Consider the following 22,521-nt stretch of genomic DNA (forward strand, 5'->3'; position numbering starts at 1 on the left):
TTCCTGAAGGAAGAAGAAAGGTCTTAAATATACAACCTAAAGTTACACCTAAAAAGGCTGGATAAGGAACAGCAAATAAAGTCCAAAGGCAGCGGAAGAGGGGAAATAAAAAATTAGAGCAGAAATCCATGATATTGAAGTAAATAAAAAGAACAGAATTAACAAAATTGATAAACCCATAGCCACAGTTGTCAAAAAGAAACACGGAAAGAACCCAAATAAATTCACAAATGGAAGAGGAGATATTACCCCCAACACCACAGAAATACAAACAATAATAAAAGAATATTATAAGCAATTATATGCAAACAATTCGGACAATCTAGAAAAATGGGCAAATGCCTAGAAATATTTAAACTACTAAAACTGAAACAGGAAGAAAGGAAAAATTTGAACACACCCATAAGCAGGAAGGAAATTGATTCAGTAATCAAAAATCTCCCAACAAATAAGAGTCCAGGACTGGCTGTTGTCCGGGGAATTCTGCAAAACATTAAAGAGGAGTTAACCCTTATTCTTTTGAATCTGTTCCAAAAAATAGAAATGGAAGGGAAACTTCCAAACTCATTCCACAAGGCCAACATTACCTTGATGCCAAAACCAAAGACCCCTCTAAAATGAAGAATTCCCACCAATTTCCCTAGTGAATATGGATGCAAAAACTCTCAATGAAATACTAGCAAATTGGATCCAACAATACATTAAAAGAATTATTTACCCTGATCAACTGGGATTGGTTCCTGGGTGCAGGTCTAGTTCAATACCTGCAAGTCAATCAATATTTTACATCACATTAAGAAAAGAAATGATAAGAACTGCATGATTCTCCCAATAGATGCAGAAAAAACCCTTTGACAAAATGCAGCTCCCATTCTTGATAAAAGCCCTCAAAATATAGGGATAGAAGGAACATACCTGAAAATCATAAAGGCCATATATGAAAGACCCACAGCTAATATCGTCGTCAATGGGGACAAACTGAGACCTTTCCCCCTACGGTCAGGAACACGACAACGATGTCCACGGTCACCACTGGCATTCACTATAGTGTTGGAAGTCCTAGCTTCAGCAATCAGACAGCAAAAGGAGAAAAAGTCACCCAAATAGGCAAAGAGGAAGATAGACTTTCACTCTTCTCAGATGAAATGATCCTTTATGTGAGAAATCAAAAAAATCCCACCAACAAACTGCTAGAACTGATCCATGAATTCAGCAAAGTGGCAGGATATAAAATCAATGTACAGAAATCAGTTGCATTTCCATATAGCAATAATGAAGTAGCAGAAGAAGAAATAAAGGAGTCGATCCCATTTACAATTGCACCTGAAACCATAACATACCTAGCAATAAGCCTAACAAAAGAGGTGAAAAATCTATATAGGGAAAACTATAGGAAGCTTATGAAAGAAATTGAAGAAAACACACACAAAAAGGAAAGACATTCCATGCTCATGGATTGGAAAAACAAATATTGTTAAAATGTTGATAGTAGCCAAAGCAATCTCCAAATATGATGCAACCCCTAGCAAAGTAACATCAGCAGTCTTCACAGAGGTAGAACAAGCAATCTAAAATTTGCATGGAATCAGAAAAGACCCAAATAGGCAAAGCAATCCTGAAGAAGAAAACCAAAGCAGGAGGCATCACAATTCCGGACTTCAAGCTGTATTACAAAGCTGTAATCATCAAGACAGTATGGTACTGGCACCAAAACAGACATATATATCAATGGAACAGACTAGATCATGCAGAAATGTACCTACAAATATATGGCCAACTAATCTTTGACAAAGCAGGAAAGACTATCCAATGGAAAAAAGTCTCTTTAGCAAATGGTGTTGGGAAATTGGGCAGAAATATGCATAAGAATGAACGTGGACCACTTTCTTACAGCATACACAAAAATAAACGCAAAATGAATGAAAGATGTGAATGTGAGACAGAAAACCAAAGTCCTAGAGGAGAAAACAGGCAACAACCTCTTTGATCTGAGCCTCAGCAACTTCTAACTTGACATGTCTGTGGAAGCAAGGGAAACAAAACACAAATGAACCACTGGGACCTCCTCAAGAGAAAAAGCTTGTGTACAGCAAAGGACTCAATCAGAAAAACTGAAAGGCAACTGACACAATGGGAGAGGATATTTGCAAAGGACATATTGCTTAAAGGGTTAGTGTCCAATATCTATAAAGAACTTCTCAAACTCAACACCCAAAACCCAAATAATCCAGTGAAGAAATGGGCAAAAGACATGAAGAGACACCTTTCTGAAGAAGACATCCAGATAGCTAACAGATACGTGAAATGATGCTCATCACACATCATCAGGGAAATACTAATGAAAACCACAATGAGATAGCACCTCACACCTATCAGAATGGTTAAAATTCACAACACAGTCAACAAAAGATGTTGGCAAGGATGTGGAGAAAGAGGAACTCTTCTGCGCTGCTGGTGGGAATTCAAACTGGTGCAGCCACTCTGGAAAACAGTATGGAGGTTCCTCAAAAAAATAAAAAATAGAACTACCCTACAACCCAGCAATTTCACTACTAGAGATTTACTCAAAGGATACAGAAGTGCTGATTCACAGGGGCTCTTGTACTATAATGTTAATCCACAGTAGCCAAAGTATGGAAAGAGCCCAAATGACCATCGACTGATGAATGAAGATGTGCCATATATATGTATACATATACAGTAGAATATTCATATTAATCGGTGATCAAAAAGAATGAAACCTTGCCATTTGCAACAATGTAGACGGAAGTAGAGTGTATTATGCTCAGCGAAATAAGTCAGTCACAGAAAGACAAATGTCTTAAGATTTCACTTCTATGTGAAGTTTAAGAAAGAAAACAAACGAACTTAGAGGGAAGGGAAACAAAAACAAGCTAAAAACAGACAGGGAGACAAACCGTAAGAGACTCTTAAATATAGAGAACATATTGAGGGTTTTTGGAGGGGTGTGGGGTGTGGGGATGGGCTAAATGGGCAATGGGCATGAAGGAGGGCACTCATTGGGGTGAGCACTTGTGCTGTATATAAGTGTTGAATCCCTCAATGCTATTCCTGAAATCATTATTAACTATATGTTAACTAATTTGGATTTAAATTTAAAAAATAATTATAAAAAATAAATAAAATAAAATAGAATAAAATAATTACTGGAAGCAATAAACACTAAAATAAAACATTAAAACTATAAACAGTTGATTCCTGTCTAGCTATCTGGTTGCTAATCTAAAATGGGAATTAAAATAGGTAAAATATAATGCATATAAAACACTTAAACTCAATATGACTGTTCCAAGTTCTCAATAATATGTAGCTATTTTAATTATTTTTTAACACAATAACCATTTATCGTTACTGACTCATGTCCTTTAGGATATGGTACATAATTCACAAACCAGGAGTGTTTTTCAGTATTGAATATCTTTCTTGGACAAGTTTTGTTCAATTTAATAAAAAGTCTTTTATTATTTATAGATAAGCTTAATTTAGCATTTTACAGAAGGCATCTCATCTTACCTTTTATGAAAAATCAAACAGCTTTCATTTATCAAAGTAAATTTTTAAGGAATTATGTTTGGACTTTATGACACAAAATGGATTTATTTTAAGCATCTATTTTTAAAGCCAGGGCAAATTAAATAACATATACTCTAAAACTGATTACAAATCCATATGAAATACTCCTCGTCATGATGCCATGTGATGTCACAATAAAAATGGTACAAACCCAATTATGTATATGCATATGCTCTGAGTTACTCCTCCACAGGCAACAATTTGAATATTGTAGATCTCTAATATATTGCATATTCATTTTGCTTTGTTACCCTGAGTTGTTGGACTAAAGATACCAATTTCTCTGTGATGGGATTGCTGATTAGTTGCGCCTCAGGTGCATCCCACCAGCATTTATAATCTCCCACTCACTAGAGAGACAGGACAGTGGTGACACATGCCTTCTTATGGGTATAGGTAATAATAGTATTTTTTCGCACTGTTTTTTGTATGTATTTAGAAATGTAAAATATACTTGGGAAGAAAGTGGAAGGTGTTCTACATCAGAATGCATTTAGCGGCATCTCTCACTTTTCTCCATTCTATATGGTAACAGATGCATATGTGTAGATGGGATATTCCAACATTGGAAGGGATAGGGCATTTCAGTTCCTTCTTCACCCTGGACCCTGTAGGATCCCCAAATCTAGAATTCAAACAGGCTATCTTGTCACAGCTCGACAATCCCCTGTGTATTCTTCAATTCCAAAAGACACAGCCTATACAGATGCCCAAATAACACAGTTTGTGAGGAGACTGGGGTTCTTGAGTATTAAGGGAAGGCACAGTAATCGCACCTTGAATTCAAAACACGAAACACAGACACAGAAAAAATTGCTCTAGTGTCCACACATGACGTGTATTGAATTTCTCCCCTTTTTAAAATGCAAATTGCTTTGATGTATATGCTGAAAATGGTTGCCAGATAGCATTTCTGATGCCTGGCTGTTTCACTGGGTGAAAGAAAGAAGACAGTTACAGGGCTTTGGTTTTATGGAAAATGGCCTTTATTGGACATAGGGAAAAGCAAAATATGAAGAGATCCCAGACAGCAAGAACGTCATGTGCTTGGGCTTTATTTTAAGTATCCGTAGGCATTATATTATTTATTCCTCAGAACAGCCCTATGAAGTTGCTACAATTAAGACCATCATGTCACAGGTGATGATGCAAAAACATCAATTTCTTAAGCCAAAACCACTGAAATCTAGTGACTACTTGTGTCGAGAGGTACTGTTCAAATACTCTTCAAGTAAATATGAATAAGATACTATTTTTATCATATATTCCAGCAGAGAAAACAGCCAGAGCAGTTATGTAACTGAGTCCCAGGGCCAGGAGTGGGCACTTAAATTCCATGAAGTGACCGGTTTCAATGCCAATGTCCTTTCACTTTACAATTTTCTGCTTATAACTTATTTACTCAAAGACCATGGTGAAAACATCTATACTATCATGTCTGTCACTGTATAAAACTGATTTACAAGGATATTTGGCACAGAAGACAAAAAAAAAAAAAAACGAATGGGAACTTAAGAGAGTACTCAATTTTTAATCTATTTCCAAACAATTTCCTTTACAAACTTATCTATCTCATGAAGTATTATTAAAAATAATTCCTATGGCTATAATGGTAGATTAGGTTGCTTTCAGTGAATCTACATTTCTTCCCTCTGACCACTGTGAAAAGAATGTAGTCTACAGACAACAAATGATAAATTTGCCCCCGTGACTTGTTTCACAATATAACGTGTGTGAGAATGTGATAGGTTATGAGTTCAGAGACCAGGCACTAAGAAACACATTTCTGCCAGTTGCTATCTCTGCTATGCAAGATCATATACCAGGACCTGAGCTGCATCTGTATGTAGTCTGGAGTCAAGTCCGTAAATGCCCAGACTTGATCAACCCTAACAGAGCCAAACCACAAACAGGTGAATGAAAATTAGATGCTGAATTTTCAATGTAGTGCAACCTTGGGTTGTATGAAACACAACTTTAGCGATTAGTTACAGCTACCATAAACAATTATATTCAATTCCTTTTGAATATTCACATAATTTTCCTAGAAGAGTGTAGGGAATATGTAGAGAGAATACAAAGAATATGTCTATCTTCACAGATATAAATGCATATGAAATATGAATTTATTTTGCAAGTAATAACCGAGTTTAATTTCTTTCCCTCTTATAATTGAATTAGGGTAGGGATATCTGTGAATCATTTTCTAATTACTCACGTTTGTCTTGAATTCTGGCAATAACGAGCCATTTGACCTCCACAAATATCTGTAGATTTTAATTTTTGGTTTTCTTATGTAACACTTTATGTTTTGCATCTAAGTGGTTTTTTATTTTTTATTTACTTTTATTTTTTTAATATGAAATTTAGTGTCAAATTGGAAGCTAAGTGAAATAAGTCACACAGAGAAAGACAACAAAGTGTTTTTTAGCATGGCTGTAAAGACTGACAGAAGTGGGTACATAAAAAATTGAAAAAAACTAAATGTCATTCAAAATACATGAACCCAGTTGAGGAAAACAACATATAAGAAAAGGTATCACAGGACACTGGATATTATCCAATTAGAAACCAATCTCTACCTCAAAATAAATCTAATCTTTGATAGTGCTGCACTAAGACAGATTCAGAGAATACACTAGAGTTCCATTCTTGGAGGAAGTGGGGCTGATATGAGTGGCTCTTACACAGAAACCCTGTGGTTGTTCCATGTTAACCCCGAGGGGCCGTTCATTTAGTACTCTCATCTCCAAATCCACCCTCAGTGCCCTGTTCTCAGATAACGGTGCAAGATCCTATCCATTTTCTCTCTTGTCATCTCACATGAAGTTGACTTTTGTCAGTAAAAGACAATGGAGAGCCAGTGCAGCAGAAAGGGCTCTTCTTCCTGGCTTCATGGTGTTTTCTCTCCTTTGGCCGCCATGGCTTGGTTGCCAGTTGCAGTGTTGCAAGAAGTCCTGTGTATTTGTCCTCCAGCAACTTTTTGTAGCCAGTCCGTCAGTTTCCTGTCTTCTTGTCTTGCCTTCTACTGCTCTGACAAGGAGTTCTTACTGTCTGCCAGTCACAGCCTGAGATCCTTCCTCACCAAGTTCAGCCCGAGGAGTGTGGAGCTGCCCTGCCCCAGGACAATCCAGTGAGCATGTCTGCCACGAAGCTGTGTGTGGTCACTTCGTCCTCGATGACATCTAAATCCCATCTTCAGAGAGCAGACCTGGCTTCCCAGTGATCCCTCCTTTAATTCTAAGATATTCTTTGTAATTTTATTGAACTTAGTAGCCTTTCCCCTTAGTAAGCTTTCCTTTACAAGTAGATAATAATTGTTTACCTCAACTTCCTTCCTTGTTTCTGTCTCCTGACTCAATTCTGACTGATACCCTTGTCACCCTGGAGTGTTCAAGCCTCATTTGGGGCCCTTAAAGGGCTAGAACAGATCAGCTAATTTGGAAATATAAATGGAATTATTCACTGTAGTGAGAATTTGCACTAATGTTATGATTTGTAATTAATATATATTTTATTCTACTAAATAGCAAAGCATAAGAAATAAATAACATGTACCAAGTATATTTTTTTTACACTAATATAATTAAATTTGAGAACAGTTCCATAACACCAAGAATGAAGCCTCAAGTATTCTTTGGGCTTTGGGCGATATATATGCATTGATGCGGATTCATCCTTGGTAAGAAATGAAACATTCTAGTGAGTGATGTTGATAATGGGAGAGGCCATGCACATGTGCAGACAGGGACAATCCAGGAAATCTCAGGAGCTTCTTCTTAATTTTGTTGTGAGCCTAAAATTACACTCAAAATATTATCTTAAAAATGTGCAAAGAAAATAATCATATGGGTTTTGAAATAATGAGAGATGTATTCTTTATAAATGGTGAAATAGCATTATACCAAAATGAGGTAACTAAAATGCCTGGTGCTTACAAACATATGGTCTTATTACTGAGCAGGGTGCAAAATAAGTTTTTTTTGCAAGAAAATCAAAATATGGACAATTCTTGTCACTCTCTGAAGATACTGACAACCTGAAATACAGAGAATTATATCTCATTAATCTTACCATAAGATTGCTTATATCTCTAACTAGGTACCATAGTATTTTAATGAATAAACCATCCATTTTGACTCATATATCTCAATCTCCATATTTCTCATACCATTTTTCTCTGGAAACACTTCAACTACTGTGTTTATCCGATTGTTCACACATTGCTGTTTTTCTTTTTAAGAACAATTCTTGTGAGGCATAAAATAAAAAATTGTCAGGAGACTTACACTTCAGAAGAAAATGTTAAGGCTTTTGGCTGCACAGATGAACTATGATTTCTTCTCTGGGAGCCTCTAACCCATGTAGTAGCAGAGAGTAAATTCAACAAAAACTATGAGAAAATAAAATTTATTGGGAGTCAAATACAAGCTCTTATACTCATTTGAATTCTGTAATAACACATAAAAGTTCATCCTTTCTTCCTTTCTAGACACTTTCAAATTATAATATAATGTTACATGGTTGACACAAAAGTACAAAATTATCGTAGTAGGACTAAGTGAATTGGACAAACTGACTGTGAAGACAATGTCAGAGTTTAGAAAATGAATCACAGATTAATAACTTATGAAATAGGTACATTGGAAAAAATCCTGGAGATTCAAGGAGGAAGCACATCCGTCACCTTCTCGCCTAGGATGCTCAGTGTCTCCCCACCTGCCCACCCCTGGCTCAGCGATCAAGAAGACTGAAATGTTACAACTGGGAGAAGCTGCAAAGAGCAAGGGTGCTGGTGCCATAGGTGGAGACTTGATCAGCAGTAATTAACATCAAAGGTAAAAGTCACAACGTCATAAAAATAAGCAATAAGAATTTGGAAAACATTGAACAAAACTATCAGTAGACAGACTTCAACGGAGAAGATTCTGCCATAAATGTTTGGCAACAAAAAATAGTAAATCTAGGAAAAATGACATGCAATGCATGTTTACTGAAGTATATGTTTAAAAAGTGTCTACCTAAGAAGTAAAAAAAATATAGAGAAATTTAAAAATGCCTTCCAACGAAAGGAAAGCATAGGTCAATAGAAACGTCTGCTGGGATAAGTTGTTCCACGTATTAGAACAAAAGTAATTAAAAGTAATATTTAGGGGCACCTGGTTGGCTCAGTCGGTTGGGCGTCTGACATCAGCTCAGGTCATGATCTCACAGGCCGTGAGTTTGAGCCCCGCATCTGGCTCTGTGCTGACAGCTCAGAGCCTGGAGCCTGCTTCCCAGTCTGTGTCTCCCTCTCTCTCTGCTCCTCACCTGCTCATGCTCTGTCTCTCTCTCTCTCTCTAAAATAAATAAAAGCATTCAATTTTTTTTAAATAATAAAAATAAAAATCATATTTATAAATATATGAAAACTATAAAGAAAACTTAGTTGAAATAATTGCATGAACATGTGATGGCAGCAATTTAGCAAGTAGGAAATATCAATAGAGAAATAAAACTATATGAAGAAACCACAGAGGATCTCAGTGCATAAATCCATACCGGAAATGGAAAATCCACTCAAGTAGAAAAAAACTGATGAATTTGAAGGAGGAACAAAATTTATTTATACCTTAGGATGAGAGAGAAAAAAGAGAAGAATTTACACAATTCAGAGACTTTCAAAACACTATCAGGAAAGCCAGTGTAAGTCTAAGTAGAATATGAGAAGAACGACAGAGGCAGAAAAAAACAGGACAACAATCTTAAGGCATGACGAATGAACAGGTTATTAATATCATTGAAAATATTTATAGACACCAGACTTAGCAAACTGCTAACAGAATGAGCACGTACAAACCCATGTCTCATGACATCATAATGAAATGACCAAAGAACACTGGCAAATACAAAGAAATACTCTTGAGGGAAGAGAGTGGATTGTGAAGTACTTAAGTCAGTGTGAAAATCAGGGATAGGTGACACATCTTCCACCTCCATCAGCCTTACTCCACATTATCTAGGACAGAATCCATTTCCCTGCCCTGCACACTAGTCCAACTGGAACGGGATACAAGCAGCAAGATGAAGGAACAGAAAGACACAAACCCTAAATCCCCCAAAGAAACAATCCCTTAAAAATATCCAGACACAAACCCATGTGTATGCAGTCTAATCAGTTTTGATAAAGGTGCCAGGACCATTCAATAGGGAGAGACAGAATCTTTTACAAAAGGTGTTGGGAAACTGACTTCCCACATGCAGAAGAATGAAGCTGGATGTTTCCATTTACACCGTATACTAAAATTAACTCCACCAAAACCAGACCACAAAGGAAAAGTTCATTGTAGACAAATGGGCTATATCAACCTAAACATTTCTGGGCACTAAAGGGCATGATCAACGATGAAAAGACAGAGTGGAAAAAACACTTGCAAATCATATATCAAACAGGGAATCACATCTAAAATATATGATTAGTCTCCAATTTAGTACCAACATCAAACACCAAAACACAGTTAAAATGTGGACAGAGAAATTTAAAAAACATATTTCCAAAGCAATATATATTGTGAAAAATCATATGGAAAGATGCTAATGATCAGAGAAATGCAAATCAAAATCATGATGAGTTATTACCTCATACTCATGAGGATCGATTTTATATATAAAAAAAAAAAAAGCTCAGGTGCCTGGGTGGCTTAGTTGGTTAAGTTTCCAACTCTTGGTTTTGACTCAGGTCATGATCTCACATTTGTGGGCTTGAGCCCCACATGAGGCTCTGTGTTGACGATGCAGAGCCAGCTTCAGATGCTCTCCCTTCCCTCCGTCTCCACCTGCCCTGCTTGCTCTCTCTCTTTCTCTCTCTCTCACAACAAATAAATAACATTTTTTAAAAAAGGGTCAGTGAGGAGGTCGACAAGGAGGAGACTACACACTGTTGTTGGGAATGTAAATCGGTCACCGTTATGAAGAAGAGAATGGAGCTTCTTCAAGAAATTGAAAATACAATTACCACATGAATCAGCAATCCCACAGGTAGGAAACTATCTAAAAGAATTGAAAGCAAGATCTCAAAGATATATATACACCCATGCTCGCTGCAGCATTATTCATTAGAGCCACAGGGCAGAAGCCACCCAAATGTCCACTGATGGATGAATGGAGAAAGAAAGCGTGGTATACACATAACACTGTAGTATTATTCAGTTGTAAATGGAAGGAAATCTATCACCTGCTACAACATGCATGAAATTCCAGGACATTATGCTAAGTGAAATAAGCCAGTCATACACATGAAAAAAAAAAAAACAAAACCTGTTTGATTCCACTTATAGAAAGTATCCAAAGTAGTAAAAGTGATAGAAACAAGTAGAATAGTGGTTGCTCAGGTTGAGGGGAAAGTGTTGAAGGAGAATTATTGTGCAGTGAGTTGAGTTCCAGTTTTACAAGGGGAGAGCTCTAGATATCCTTTGCAACAATGTGATAGTTGGCACTCCTAACTTAAACTGGGTGCTTCAACTGGTTACGATGGATGATCTAGTTAAATGCAATGTAAGAAGTGCGAGAGTATAGGATTCCCCCTATATGACACTCTGGAAAAAACAAAATCATGGAGACAGTAAAGTGATCAGTGGTTGCAGGGTTTAGGGGGGAGGAAGGATGGATGGGGGTGCACAGAGGATTTTGAAGGATGGGAAGCTATTCTGTAGAACTCCATAATGTTTGATACATGTCACTATCTACTTTTCCAAACGCATAAAATGCCCAACCTCAAGAGTAAGCTTTGAAGTGAACTATGGTCTTTGGCTGGTAAAGATGTGTCACTACAGGTGTATCAGTTGTAGCGAGTGAACCACCCCACCGAGGGCTTTTGAAAATGAGACAGTCTATGAACTGCTCCTGCATTGACACATAGACAGTAGGGGAATACAGCATATATCGGTGCTATGTCTGAGTTTTGCTATGAACCTAAAACTGATCTAAGAAACTAGGCTATTTTTTTAACATGGGTAATGTGTTAAATTCTATGTTATGCGGTTATGGTATTTTCTGCAACAGCTTAAAAAATAAAATCAAAGTCAAACCCACAAAAAAGGTGATCTTGACAAGGGCAGGAGAAAAACAACTCATTATTTTTAGGTAAATAACAATATGATTAAAAGATGAGCTTTCACTGGAAAAATAGTGAAAAAAAAAAGAAAGAAAGAAACCCACTACCTGTGAGCACACACCCACACACACACACAGACAACAAATAAACAAACAACCAAAACAAAGCAAAAATACCTGTCAAACAGGAATTATACATTCAGAAAATAGTTTTTCAGAAAACAAGATGCATAAAGACCCCACATCAAACACAAAAATGAACAGAATTTATTTTTACTACACCTGCCTTTCAACAATGTTTTTCAAGCTACAAGTAAAATGACACTAGACAGTAATGCATATCCACAAGAAGGGATAGAGATCAGCAGAAATGATAAATATGTCGGTAAATTTTTAGATCTGCGTATGAATTTTCCTCTCGGAATTTCTTGAAAAGATAAGATAATTTGCAGCCATAATTATAACACTGCATGGTGGGATCTATACTATAAACCTTATATTTTTAGCATTTGTTAATGTGTGTGGTACAAAGTCTCCACGAATACTTCCCTTCAGGTTTCCAATGTGAAAGCACGAAAGCAGAGAAGGCAAAGAGATGCATAGTTTGTGTTCAGAAATCAGTGCAAGTTGGCTTCAGTACAGCACTGTCAGAAGTACAGATTTCCCCTCTCTCTGACAGTAGATTGTTCCTGTGAAAACTTTACTAAGTTGAAATAGTGTAAATTGAAATAGCGTTAATTTACACAAAAATATTGCTGAGCATCCCTGTGCCAAAAATTCACCACCACCCCCAAAACACAAAACAAAAAAAAACTCCCTTAGGCTTTTCTGATACCTCAAGACAAGCCTTGTGAATGGAGAGGTACAGAAAATAAATTGAGATGAAGCACAGACACTCAAAAATACAGTTCAAACCTACGCCTGATACTGATATACAGAGTTGATTGTTTTTTTGAGAAATAAACTTGACAGGAACAGTCTTGCTGCTTGGGGTGTGAGCTGCTTCTCTAGCAGTAAAACTAGCCCTGAACACAATTTTCACTTTTCACCTTTTCTCCTGAAAGGGAAAATCCCCTTCAGATTTCTGTTCTTCAGCAAAATCTGGTACTAGTGTAAGTTTTTCACAAAAGCAAAGTGACATGATGGAAATTTTTGAAATGTTGAGGCATACCTGTGATAGGTGGTGGCAAAGGAGCTATGTTGGTGCTCATTTAATATATTGTATCAGAAATCAGTCAGGATTCATGTGACATAGATGGCAATCAGTTAATGATACATGTGTAAAGAGTGCCATTAGCAAGATGGAGACCGAGGAGGTCATAATGCTCACCTGCCCACAAAATCAGTCCGAACCATAACTCAACAACTTCAAGCTAAACACGGCCCAGGGAAAGCTCTTGACAACAAAGAAACACCACAAATCGAGTGCTGATCAAAAGTCCAGGATGGTCCCATGGAAGAAAAAGGAAGTGTTTTGCCTGCATCACTCAACCCTCCAGATGAGAGCCACTTGGCTCCTGCAGGAATCCCCTCAGGGGAAGTCACTTCATGGAGAGAAGGGGAGCAGGAGAACCCAGCAAGCTTCCACTCCATGGATGGCTACAGCTTTTGCAACAGAGGTGCCCCATCTAGGCTGATCCCACTTGATGGAGCAGCCCAGAGGGCCCCGTCTACATCTATTCTCAGAGGCTGGAGCTGTTGCCATGGTAAGGCTTGCCTTGATGGGCTCCAGACCTTCTCTTAGAGATTGTTTGCCACAGCACCTCACCTATACGAGATTAGAGCTGCCTCTGATGCCGGTCTACTCCTGTCCTTGGTTGGGGCTTTGTCTCACATCACTGGGGCTGGTTCCTGATTCCTGCTCCCTGGTCCTAGGTGTGCCTTAACTGCCACTGTTGGTGCATACTTTTGCTTGATCCCCAATCACTATGTTCCATTTCATGACCCCGAGTCTTCATTGTAAAGGATCCTCCTGCTATTCAGAACCCAACACCTCCCAGGCCTGGACTCTGAAGTGCCATCACTAACACCTGAAGACTTTCTTCCACCTATGGCAGCTCAAGGCTCTGACCCATCATGGGTAGGCCAAGTCACCACTGCCTGGAGTCCCATCTCTTTGGTTCCATTTTAGGGCTCTGAGCCTTATTTCTGGTACCATACTGTTGCATCCCAAGACATACTTTCAGCTTCCACATCGCAGCTTAAGCTCTCCTTCGAGGCTCTGTGGATAGGGGTCTGTGTCCAGATCCCTGTATCCTGACACATGGTTTTCACAAACCATGAATGGATCATGCTGCTGCTATCTAGGGACTGCCACTTGGGACAGAGTTGCAACTTTGACTCACCATCTCCAGTATATGCTATTAACACACACTGCCCACTGGCCCCCAAGCCACCACTGAACCTTCTCATCCATGGCCTGTGGGACTGCTACAATCCCCTGGTAGCCATAGTCACAATGGTGAGCCCCTGAGAACCAGGTCCGGTTTCCCTGGAATACCTACACACGTCTCCTCCCTAGTGCCACAGCCACAAGTGAACCTATGCACCAAGACCCAGTTGCTATGATAGTTCCATGTGTGCCTGATCTTGGACAACAGCTTCAATAGTGCTCTGAGGGCTCTGAGGTCAGCATGCCATACCAGACACCAAAAAGGAACATCTCCAAAGGTCTTCGTCCCATAGAATGACAGAAAGTAGGATGACATTTTGAAAGTGGTCAAAGGGAAAAAAACTGTCAACCAAGAATACCTTACTCAGCAAGGCTGTCATTCAGAAATGAAGACGAGATAAAGACTTTCCTAGCACCCTAGAAAATGGTGTTTCAACATATCAATTCTCACCCCAGATGGCAGTCAGGTGAAAGCAGCACCGTGATTCCCGTGGTGGTTGCCGAAGCCAGGTGTCAGAAGAAATTAGACCTGCCCCATGGAAATGCTAAAGGGAATTCATTCAGCTGAAACAAAGAGACAAAATTGGTAACATAAAAACATATAAAATATATAAAATCACTGGTAGAGACAAAAGGAAATAGATCCTAGACTTTGGTGTATGCAATGAGCTCAGGGATAAGTCATCAACCACAGGAAACAAAAACTAAAATAAAAAAGCAGGACTGCTGTAAACTAAAGGCCTCATGTCCAGCAAAGGGAAGAATCAAAAAGTTGAGAGATCATGGACAGAAGAGAAGAAAATCTTTGTAAACCAGTATCAGAGAAGGGACTAATATCCAATATATATAGAGAAATCAAATGACAGAATAAAAACAAAGAGAGAAATCTAATTTTCAAAATGGGCCAAGGGCCTCAGTATGCATTTTGGTGAAGACATACGAATGGCGAATAAGTACATGAAAGGTTCTCAAAATTGCTCATCAGGGAATGCAAATCAAGTCCACAATGAAATGTCACTTCACACCTGTTAGAGGCTTTTTCTGAAAAATAAGAGAGAATTGATATGGTGAGGATGTGAAGAAAATGGAATCCTTTGGAGGAAATGTAAATTGGTGCTGCCACAGTGGAAACTAGTATGGCTGGTTTTCAGTAATGTCACTCTTACATACATATTTAACACAACTCATCAGTGGGGCAGTCGGTGGTTCATTTGGTTTTGTTGGACTTTGGCTCTGGTCATGATCTCCCCCCTTCGTGGGTTCAAGCCCTGTATTGGGCTCTGTGCTGAAATCTGCAAGCTTAGAGCCTGCTTTGGAATCTGTGTCTCCCCCTTTCTCTGCCACTCCCCCCTCTCAAAAATGAATAAACATTAAAACATTTTTTAAAATAAATGAAGGAAGTGATCAGTATCTCAAAGGTCTATCTACACCCCATGCTCATTGCAATATTATTAGCAAGAGCTGAGAAATAGAAGGAACCTAAGTATCTGCCAACCGACATAGTTAAAGAAGGTGTGATATATATATACTTAGGTACATATATACACACACAACCACACATACACTGCAATATTATTTAACAGGTGAAAGAAGGAAATCTTGCCATTTGTAACAAAACGATGGACCTTGAAGGAATTATGTTAACTGACAAAAGTCAGACAGAGAGAGACAAATATTGTATTGTCTTACTTACATATGAAATTTAAAAAACTGAACAGGCAGAAACAAAGAGTAGAATATGTTTTTCAGGAGTGTAGTTTGAGGGTTTGGGAAGATGTTTAAGAACAGAAATTTACGGGGCTCCTGGATGGCTTAGTGCCTTTAGAATCCGACTTTGGCTCAGGTCAAGATCTCACATTTTGTGAGTTTGAGCCCCACGTCAGGTTCTGGGCTGACAGCTCAAAGCCTGGAGCTTGCTTCAGATTCTGTGTCTCACTCTCTCTCTGGCCCTCACTCTCCCATGTCTCTCTGTCTCTCTCTGTCCCTCAAAAAATAAAGAAACATTTTAAAAATTTTTTAAAAAGAAGACAAATTTACAACCAATAAATAATTTTGGAGGTCTAATGTGCAGCATAGTAATTAAAGACAACATTACTGTGTTATAAACTTTAAAGTTTCTAGGACTAATTCTTAGCTGTCCTCAACCACACAAAGAATGACAAATATGTGACATAACAAAGGTGTTATCTAACATGGCCATAGTGATCATAAGGCAATATGTAAATTTATCAAATGAACACATTATTGGCCTTAAATGTATGCAATGTTAGATGTCTAACAATGTTAGATGTTTTTATCTCCATGAAAACAAACAAAAGATAGGTTTGTAATACCTACAACTCCTAAGGAAATAACTTAAGAATATAGCTAACACATCAATAGAGGCGCATTAAAATGGAACACTGATAGAATATATGTTTAATACATAAGATTTGAGGTAAAGTGGAAGAAGAAAACAAGACACACATAGAGAATAAATAGCAAATTGTATATCTAAATTCACTTATCCCAGTAATTACACTCATGTGAATGAAACATATTCCAATTATAAGATAAAGTGTCATCCTGAATAGAAGCGCAATATTGATCTATATGCTCTCTGTAACAGACACACTGTAGATTCAAAGGCACAAATAGGTGAAAATAAAAGGATAGCGAAAGATAGACCCTGCAAAGAGCAACCAAAGAAGTGAGCAGAAATGGCTGTTCTAATATCAAAAGCTGTTAAAACAAGAAATAGTAGTAGAAATTCAAAGAAACATATCAAAATGTTAAGGCTGTCAATAGAGGAGGAAGATAAAACAATTATAAACATTATTATTCACCTAACAACAGAACCCTGAAACACATGAAATAGAAACTGACAGACTTAGGATAAATAAATTAATGAGTATACTTGAAGATTGAAATCTCTTCCTTCAGTAAGAACAGCTTGTCGCAAATCAGGAGGACTATGGACAACTGTCAAACCTCTAAGAACCAGCTTGACATAACTGACATATATAGAAAGTGTTCTACATCATAAATTTAGGATCAAAAATTTTAAGGATGGAAATATTCAAAGTATTGTCTCTTAAGACTAAAAAAAAAAATGAGAAGAAGCAAGGGAAAGGAATCCGGAAAATTTCCAAACATGTGGAAAGTGATACACTTCTGAAACTTTACAGTTGAAGGATAAAATCTTTGAAAAAATCTTGTACCGGATGATAGAAATTCCTTTGTACTGGATGATAATAAACTGAGCATACATCAAAGTTTTTAGGATGAAACTAAAGTGGTGTTTAGAGCCAATTTGTACCTTTGTCAATTATGCTAAATAGGAAGAATGTTATCAACGCATGATCTAAGTTGCTTCCCTCTCAAGAAGCAAGAAGAGAAGAGCCATAGTTCAAATATGAGACACATACGTTTAGCTAAAAGTTGATCGTGAAGGATGGATCGTAGAATAACTCAAAGTAGCCCCAAATGGGCCAATACCCAAATATCCAAGAGCTTCCGCAATAGAATTGGTGTGCACATTGTAGGGGAATCCGACAACAGACCAGCAAAGAGATGGGGACAATTTATAACTTCATGCAGCTATGGGGATGAATCAGATAAGTGTACCTTCACCTGAAAATGCCAAAATACAATATGCATATGGTATGATGCCATGTATATAAACTGTTCTTGAAATGCAGAAAAGACCTTGATAGGGACATTGTGCAGTACTGGTAATATTCATTTTCTCATTCCATACAATGGTGACTCTGAAAACTCAGCTGTACGTTGGCATTTATAGCATATGATCCATCTGTATGTTGTTTACTGTACCACAATAAAATTATCTAGGAGAATATTATGAAGTAATTCAGATATATCTAAAATTAGACATAACGTTGAAAAAAAACCTACCAAACATAACTTGTGAAAACCAAAAGAAAAAGAAATAGGAATATCAGAAGTGTCTTACAGCCTCTAATATAATTTTATCTGTGATTCAGAAAACTTTTCACACTCTGTTAGAGTATTTAGATGTTTATGAATAGAGAAAATTGAAATACCAGTTAAAAGAAATCATTGTAGGGTCAAAAAAGGAGGATAATAAAATAAGTGTCATATACATTTTGATGGTAATACGATAAAAAAACCAAAATTACATGTCAGGGCATTCATAAATAGGTCTGACAATATGTAAAAATAATGGACTCTGATACAAGTAGAGTTATTCAAGTAGCACCATGTTGTATTTATTTTTGAAATGCCATAATCATAATCTGTCACATTGGCAATGAAGATCAATTGATGTGACTTCTCTGATGCACAAGGCACCTGAAAAAAAAAATATTTATTCTTACTTTTGAAAAGCCTTTAGAAAGGGGAGTCTGGGTGGTTCCATTGATGGAGCGTCCAACTCTTGATTTTGGCTCAGGTCATGATCTCAAGGTTTGTGAATTTGAACCCCACATTGGGCTCTGCACTGACAGCGTGGAGCATGCTTGGAATTCTCTCGCTCTCTCTCTCTATCTGTCTCTCTCTCTCTCTGTCTCTCTCCCTCTCTGTCCCTCCCTTGTGCACTTTCTCTCTCACACAAAATAAATAAATAAATATAACATAAAAAAATAACTTTTAGGGGGCGCCTGAGTGGCTCAGTCGGTTAAGCGGCCGACTTTGGCTCCAGTCATGATCTCGCAGTCTGTGGGTTCAAGCCCCGTGTCAGGCTCTGTGCTGAAGGCCTGGAGCCTGGAGCCTGCTTTGGATTCTGTGTCTCCCTCTCCCTCTGCCCCTCCCCCACTCATGCTCCTGTCTCTCTCTCTCTCTCTCTCTCTCTCAAAAATAAATAGACATTAAAAGATTTTAAAAAATAATAACTTTCAGAGAGATAGAAATGAATGGTAAATCCATGCAAAGACCCTGAATAGATATGTTAAGTCTGAAATTGAACTTGTATCAACTCACTGTTTAAAAAAGGGCAATTGGGGGACACCTGGTAAGATCAGTCAGTTGTGCTTCTGACTCTTGATTACTGCTCGGGTCTGGATCTCATGGCTCCTGAGAAAGAGCCCCATGTCAGGATCTGTGCTGACACCATGGACCTCTCTCTCACTGCCCCTCTGCCGCTTGACTTGTCAATTGCTCAAAGTAAATAAATAAACATTTAAAGCAAAAGGAAGATCTTTCAAGCATGAAACTAACAAAAAATACATGAAGACATTAGTTAAACAGATGAGAATGTGCAAAATTTGTACCCACACCATATGAAATGCAGAGTTCCACAAAAATGCAGTCATTCGGTGGAAAAACTATAGTCTTTTCAACAAATGTTGGGGAAACAATGACGTATCAAATCTTATTAATAATCATATACTTTATACCATATCTAAAAATGCTCAAAATAGATCACACATAATTGAAAACAAAACCTTTTAAGAGATGTTATAACAAATGCACAACCTGCAGTGGGGCAGAGATTTTAGACAGAACACCAAAACCATGACCTTAAAAGAAGATTGATGAAGTGCAGTTCATCAAGATAATCTCTGCTCTTCGAAGAGAAACAGAGGTCGTAAGCCAGTTAAAAAATATTTACAAATCATGCATCTGCTAGAAGACTTGCCGCCAGGGTACATAAAGAATTCTCAAAATACAATGAAACAAAGTAAAATTGTTAGCAAAACAGTTCAATAGGTACTTCACCAAGCACCATGTGTATACGGCAAATGAGTACAGGAGCTGATGCTCACCCTAGTAGCCTTAGGAGTATTCAAATTAAAACCACCCCAGACCACACTTCCTGTTCTGGAAAGATAGACTGGATAGACTTTTCCCTAGTCCTCCCACCAATACAGCCACAATCCCTGAGCGTTATACTAAGATGACATAAGATTCAGAAAGGTAACGAGAGTCTACGGCCATACCACCCTGAATGCGCCTGATCTCGTCATATCTCAGAAGCTAAGCAGGGTCGGGCCTGGGTAGTACTTGGATGGGAGAAAGGTAACGAGAAAGCTGACAGATCCCAGCCCTGGAGACCCGAGGAATGGAATGGTGGTAAGCTCCCTGGAATTTCCCTCTACCTCACATAGACTGGGGTCAGAGAGCCTAGCAAACCACAGACACCAACAGGTACACACCCAAGTCTCCACAATGTTTCTTCTCTCCAGTCAAAATAACAGGAAAACAGGCATGCTAGATAAGCAGAAAAGTTTTAGACACTAACTGGGTGATTCTAATAAAAAACCACAGACTACCCACCAAAAGAATCAACACACATGCAAGAGAAATCAAGACATTCTCTGATCAAAGAACACTAAGAAAATGTATCACCACCAGACCCACTCTGAAAGAATTGCTAAAGAGAATACATGGTAAAAGAAGGCATTTTGGATCCTAAGGAAGGAAGAGAGGACAAACGTAAGAATAAAATTCTTACCAGGTCTAATGGACTTTCCTTCACCTCCTGTGTTTCGAAATTGTTTGATATTTGAAGCAAAAGTATCAGTTGAAGAAAAGTTATAACATGCATGTGATTCTCCATGTAAGCAGAGAAATATTTAGGCCACTTCTAGTATAAATGGGACACGGTAATGGACCATTAAGGCAAGTGAGTCTCTACATTTTACTCAAACTGCTGTGGGTTGTGATAGACTATGTAGACTGTGATCTATGAATATACAATCATCTATATAAAGATATATAATATCTATATTACTTATATCAAGGAGATTAGAGCCCATGTGTACATATATATATAACTTTATGTATATAAAGTTACTGATGAAGAAAAGACCTACTTCGCTATAAATGATGCTCCGTCAATGAGGTAATGATGTAGATATATACAACTTTCACTCTTATCTCACAGCCTCAGACATAAAGCATCACAAAAAATAAATTCTAATTGGATCATAAATCATAATGAAAAGTTAAAAAATAAAGAAAGAAAAGGTAAATACAGGAAAATAATATAGGATATTCTATTCATGAACTTTGGTAACTTCTGAAATAGGTCCATAATACTCATTGTAACATACAAAAAGCTAAGCAGGACCATGTCAGTTAATGGGGCGCCTGGGTGGCTCAGTCTATTAAACATCTGAAGTCGAGGCTTAATCCACTGAGCCACTCAGGAGCCCCATTTAATGACAAGCTTTTAATAAAATCTGGAAACATCTGAAAACTTACCTTGTCCTCTTCATCATCATAGTAGAGCAGGTTAGAGTTGTTAGAAGCACAGGACGTCAAACTCTCCTTCCATGATTTTCTCTCAGTGCTAATGTAATAGCAATTGTTGGAATACGTAAACCACTCTTTCAGACAATGACAACAGAGACATGCTGGAGAGAGATTGTGAGATATTATGCAAAAAGCTTTGACTATTACAAAATGAAACTTTACATAGTGTATATGGATACACATATGTGTACATAACATTTGTAGACCCTCACAAGCTGGTAAAATTAAAACAAAACACACACACACACACACACTCAGAGAAGAGTCAGGCTTTCATCCCCTTCTTTATGTGCCCATATAAAGCAACCACAAAAATGTCCATCTATACATGTCCTGAGAGTCAGTGAACACAACCATCTTTATGGAATGATTTACCTTTTATCATGTTGTAGAAGGAGGAAATGTGAGGCAATTGTTAACAGCAGGTACGGTGATTTTGAATGAGTATTTCCTCATCAGTTCTGAAAGTTCATTAAGCGATTTTTGAATTCACTTTTTCCCAAAGAATCTGTTATCATCTTTGCCTACTTGAAGATAGAGCTAAAATAGACACTAAACTAATAACAGAATTTTGCAAGAGATGTTGTACCTTTCCAGATCCTTGTTTCCAGGGATGTTTTGTTCCACTCTGGTCCTTCAGTAGCTAGAACATTAAAGCAATTCTCAAAAAACATAATATTCAATGAAATAAATCATAATAATTTGAGTTTCCTAGTTTAAAATTGGGTGTGCTCTTTTACCAGAAAAATTGAATAAAGTAATGAAAATGAGGGGGAAAACAATTCAAAAGCTTAAAGAACGAAACCTCACCATCTCTTACAATATTTCCTTTAAGCAATCTCAAGAAATAATGTGTATTTCACCATAAAGTCTCTTGTATGACTTGCCTTTGAGTTATTAAATCCAAATATGTGTTTAATTCTGCCTAAACTTATTCTGTTATTTCTACTTTAGATAAACTCTAAATAATCATTCCACATTTAGAGCACACATGCATTAAAATGAGACAATAAATTCAAAGTGTTACACACTATGTCGAGGAACTAATGATCAGTAAGGTGAAAATTCCCTTTTAGTCATTCAAACACGTACTTACAGGGGATAACAGCTATTGTTACCACAGTGGACATCAGGATGAGGCAGAGGATTCCCAAGATACCAGCAATGAGCTTCTCTGGAAATGAAGGTGAGTAGTAGGAAGAGAAATGCAAACACTGAGAAAGGATGCC

General features: G+C 37.6%; 1 protein-coding gene across 1 annotated transcript in view; it reads right to left on the reverse strand.

Moving 5' to 3' along the window:
• LOC122225346 (NKG2-A/NKG2-B type II integral membrane protein-like) overlaps positions 1-22,521 on the reverse strand; it is a 72,934-nt gene that overhangs the window by 49,950 nt on the left and 463 nt on the right. Inside the window, exons 2-4 of the mRNA XM_042948280.1 lie at positions 22,389-22,484; positions 21,242-21,393; positions 7,884-7,987 (exon numbers count right to left, since the gene is read on the reverse strand). Coding sequence (XP_042804214.1) covers positions 7,884-7,987; positions 21,242-21,393; positions 22,389-22,484 — 352 coding nt within the window. The remainder of the gene's footprint in view (positions 1-7,883; positions 7,988-21,241; positions 21,394-22,388; positions 22,485-22,521) is intronic.

This window comes from Panthera leo, chromosome B4 (assembly GCF_018350215.1).
Source record: "Panthera leo isolate Ple1 chromosome B4, P.leo_Ple1_pat1.1, whole genome shotgun sequence".
Lineage (NCBI taxonomy): Eukaryota > Metazoa > Chordata > Mammalia > Carnivora > Felidae > Panthera > Panthera leo.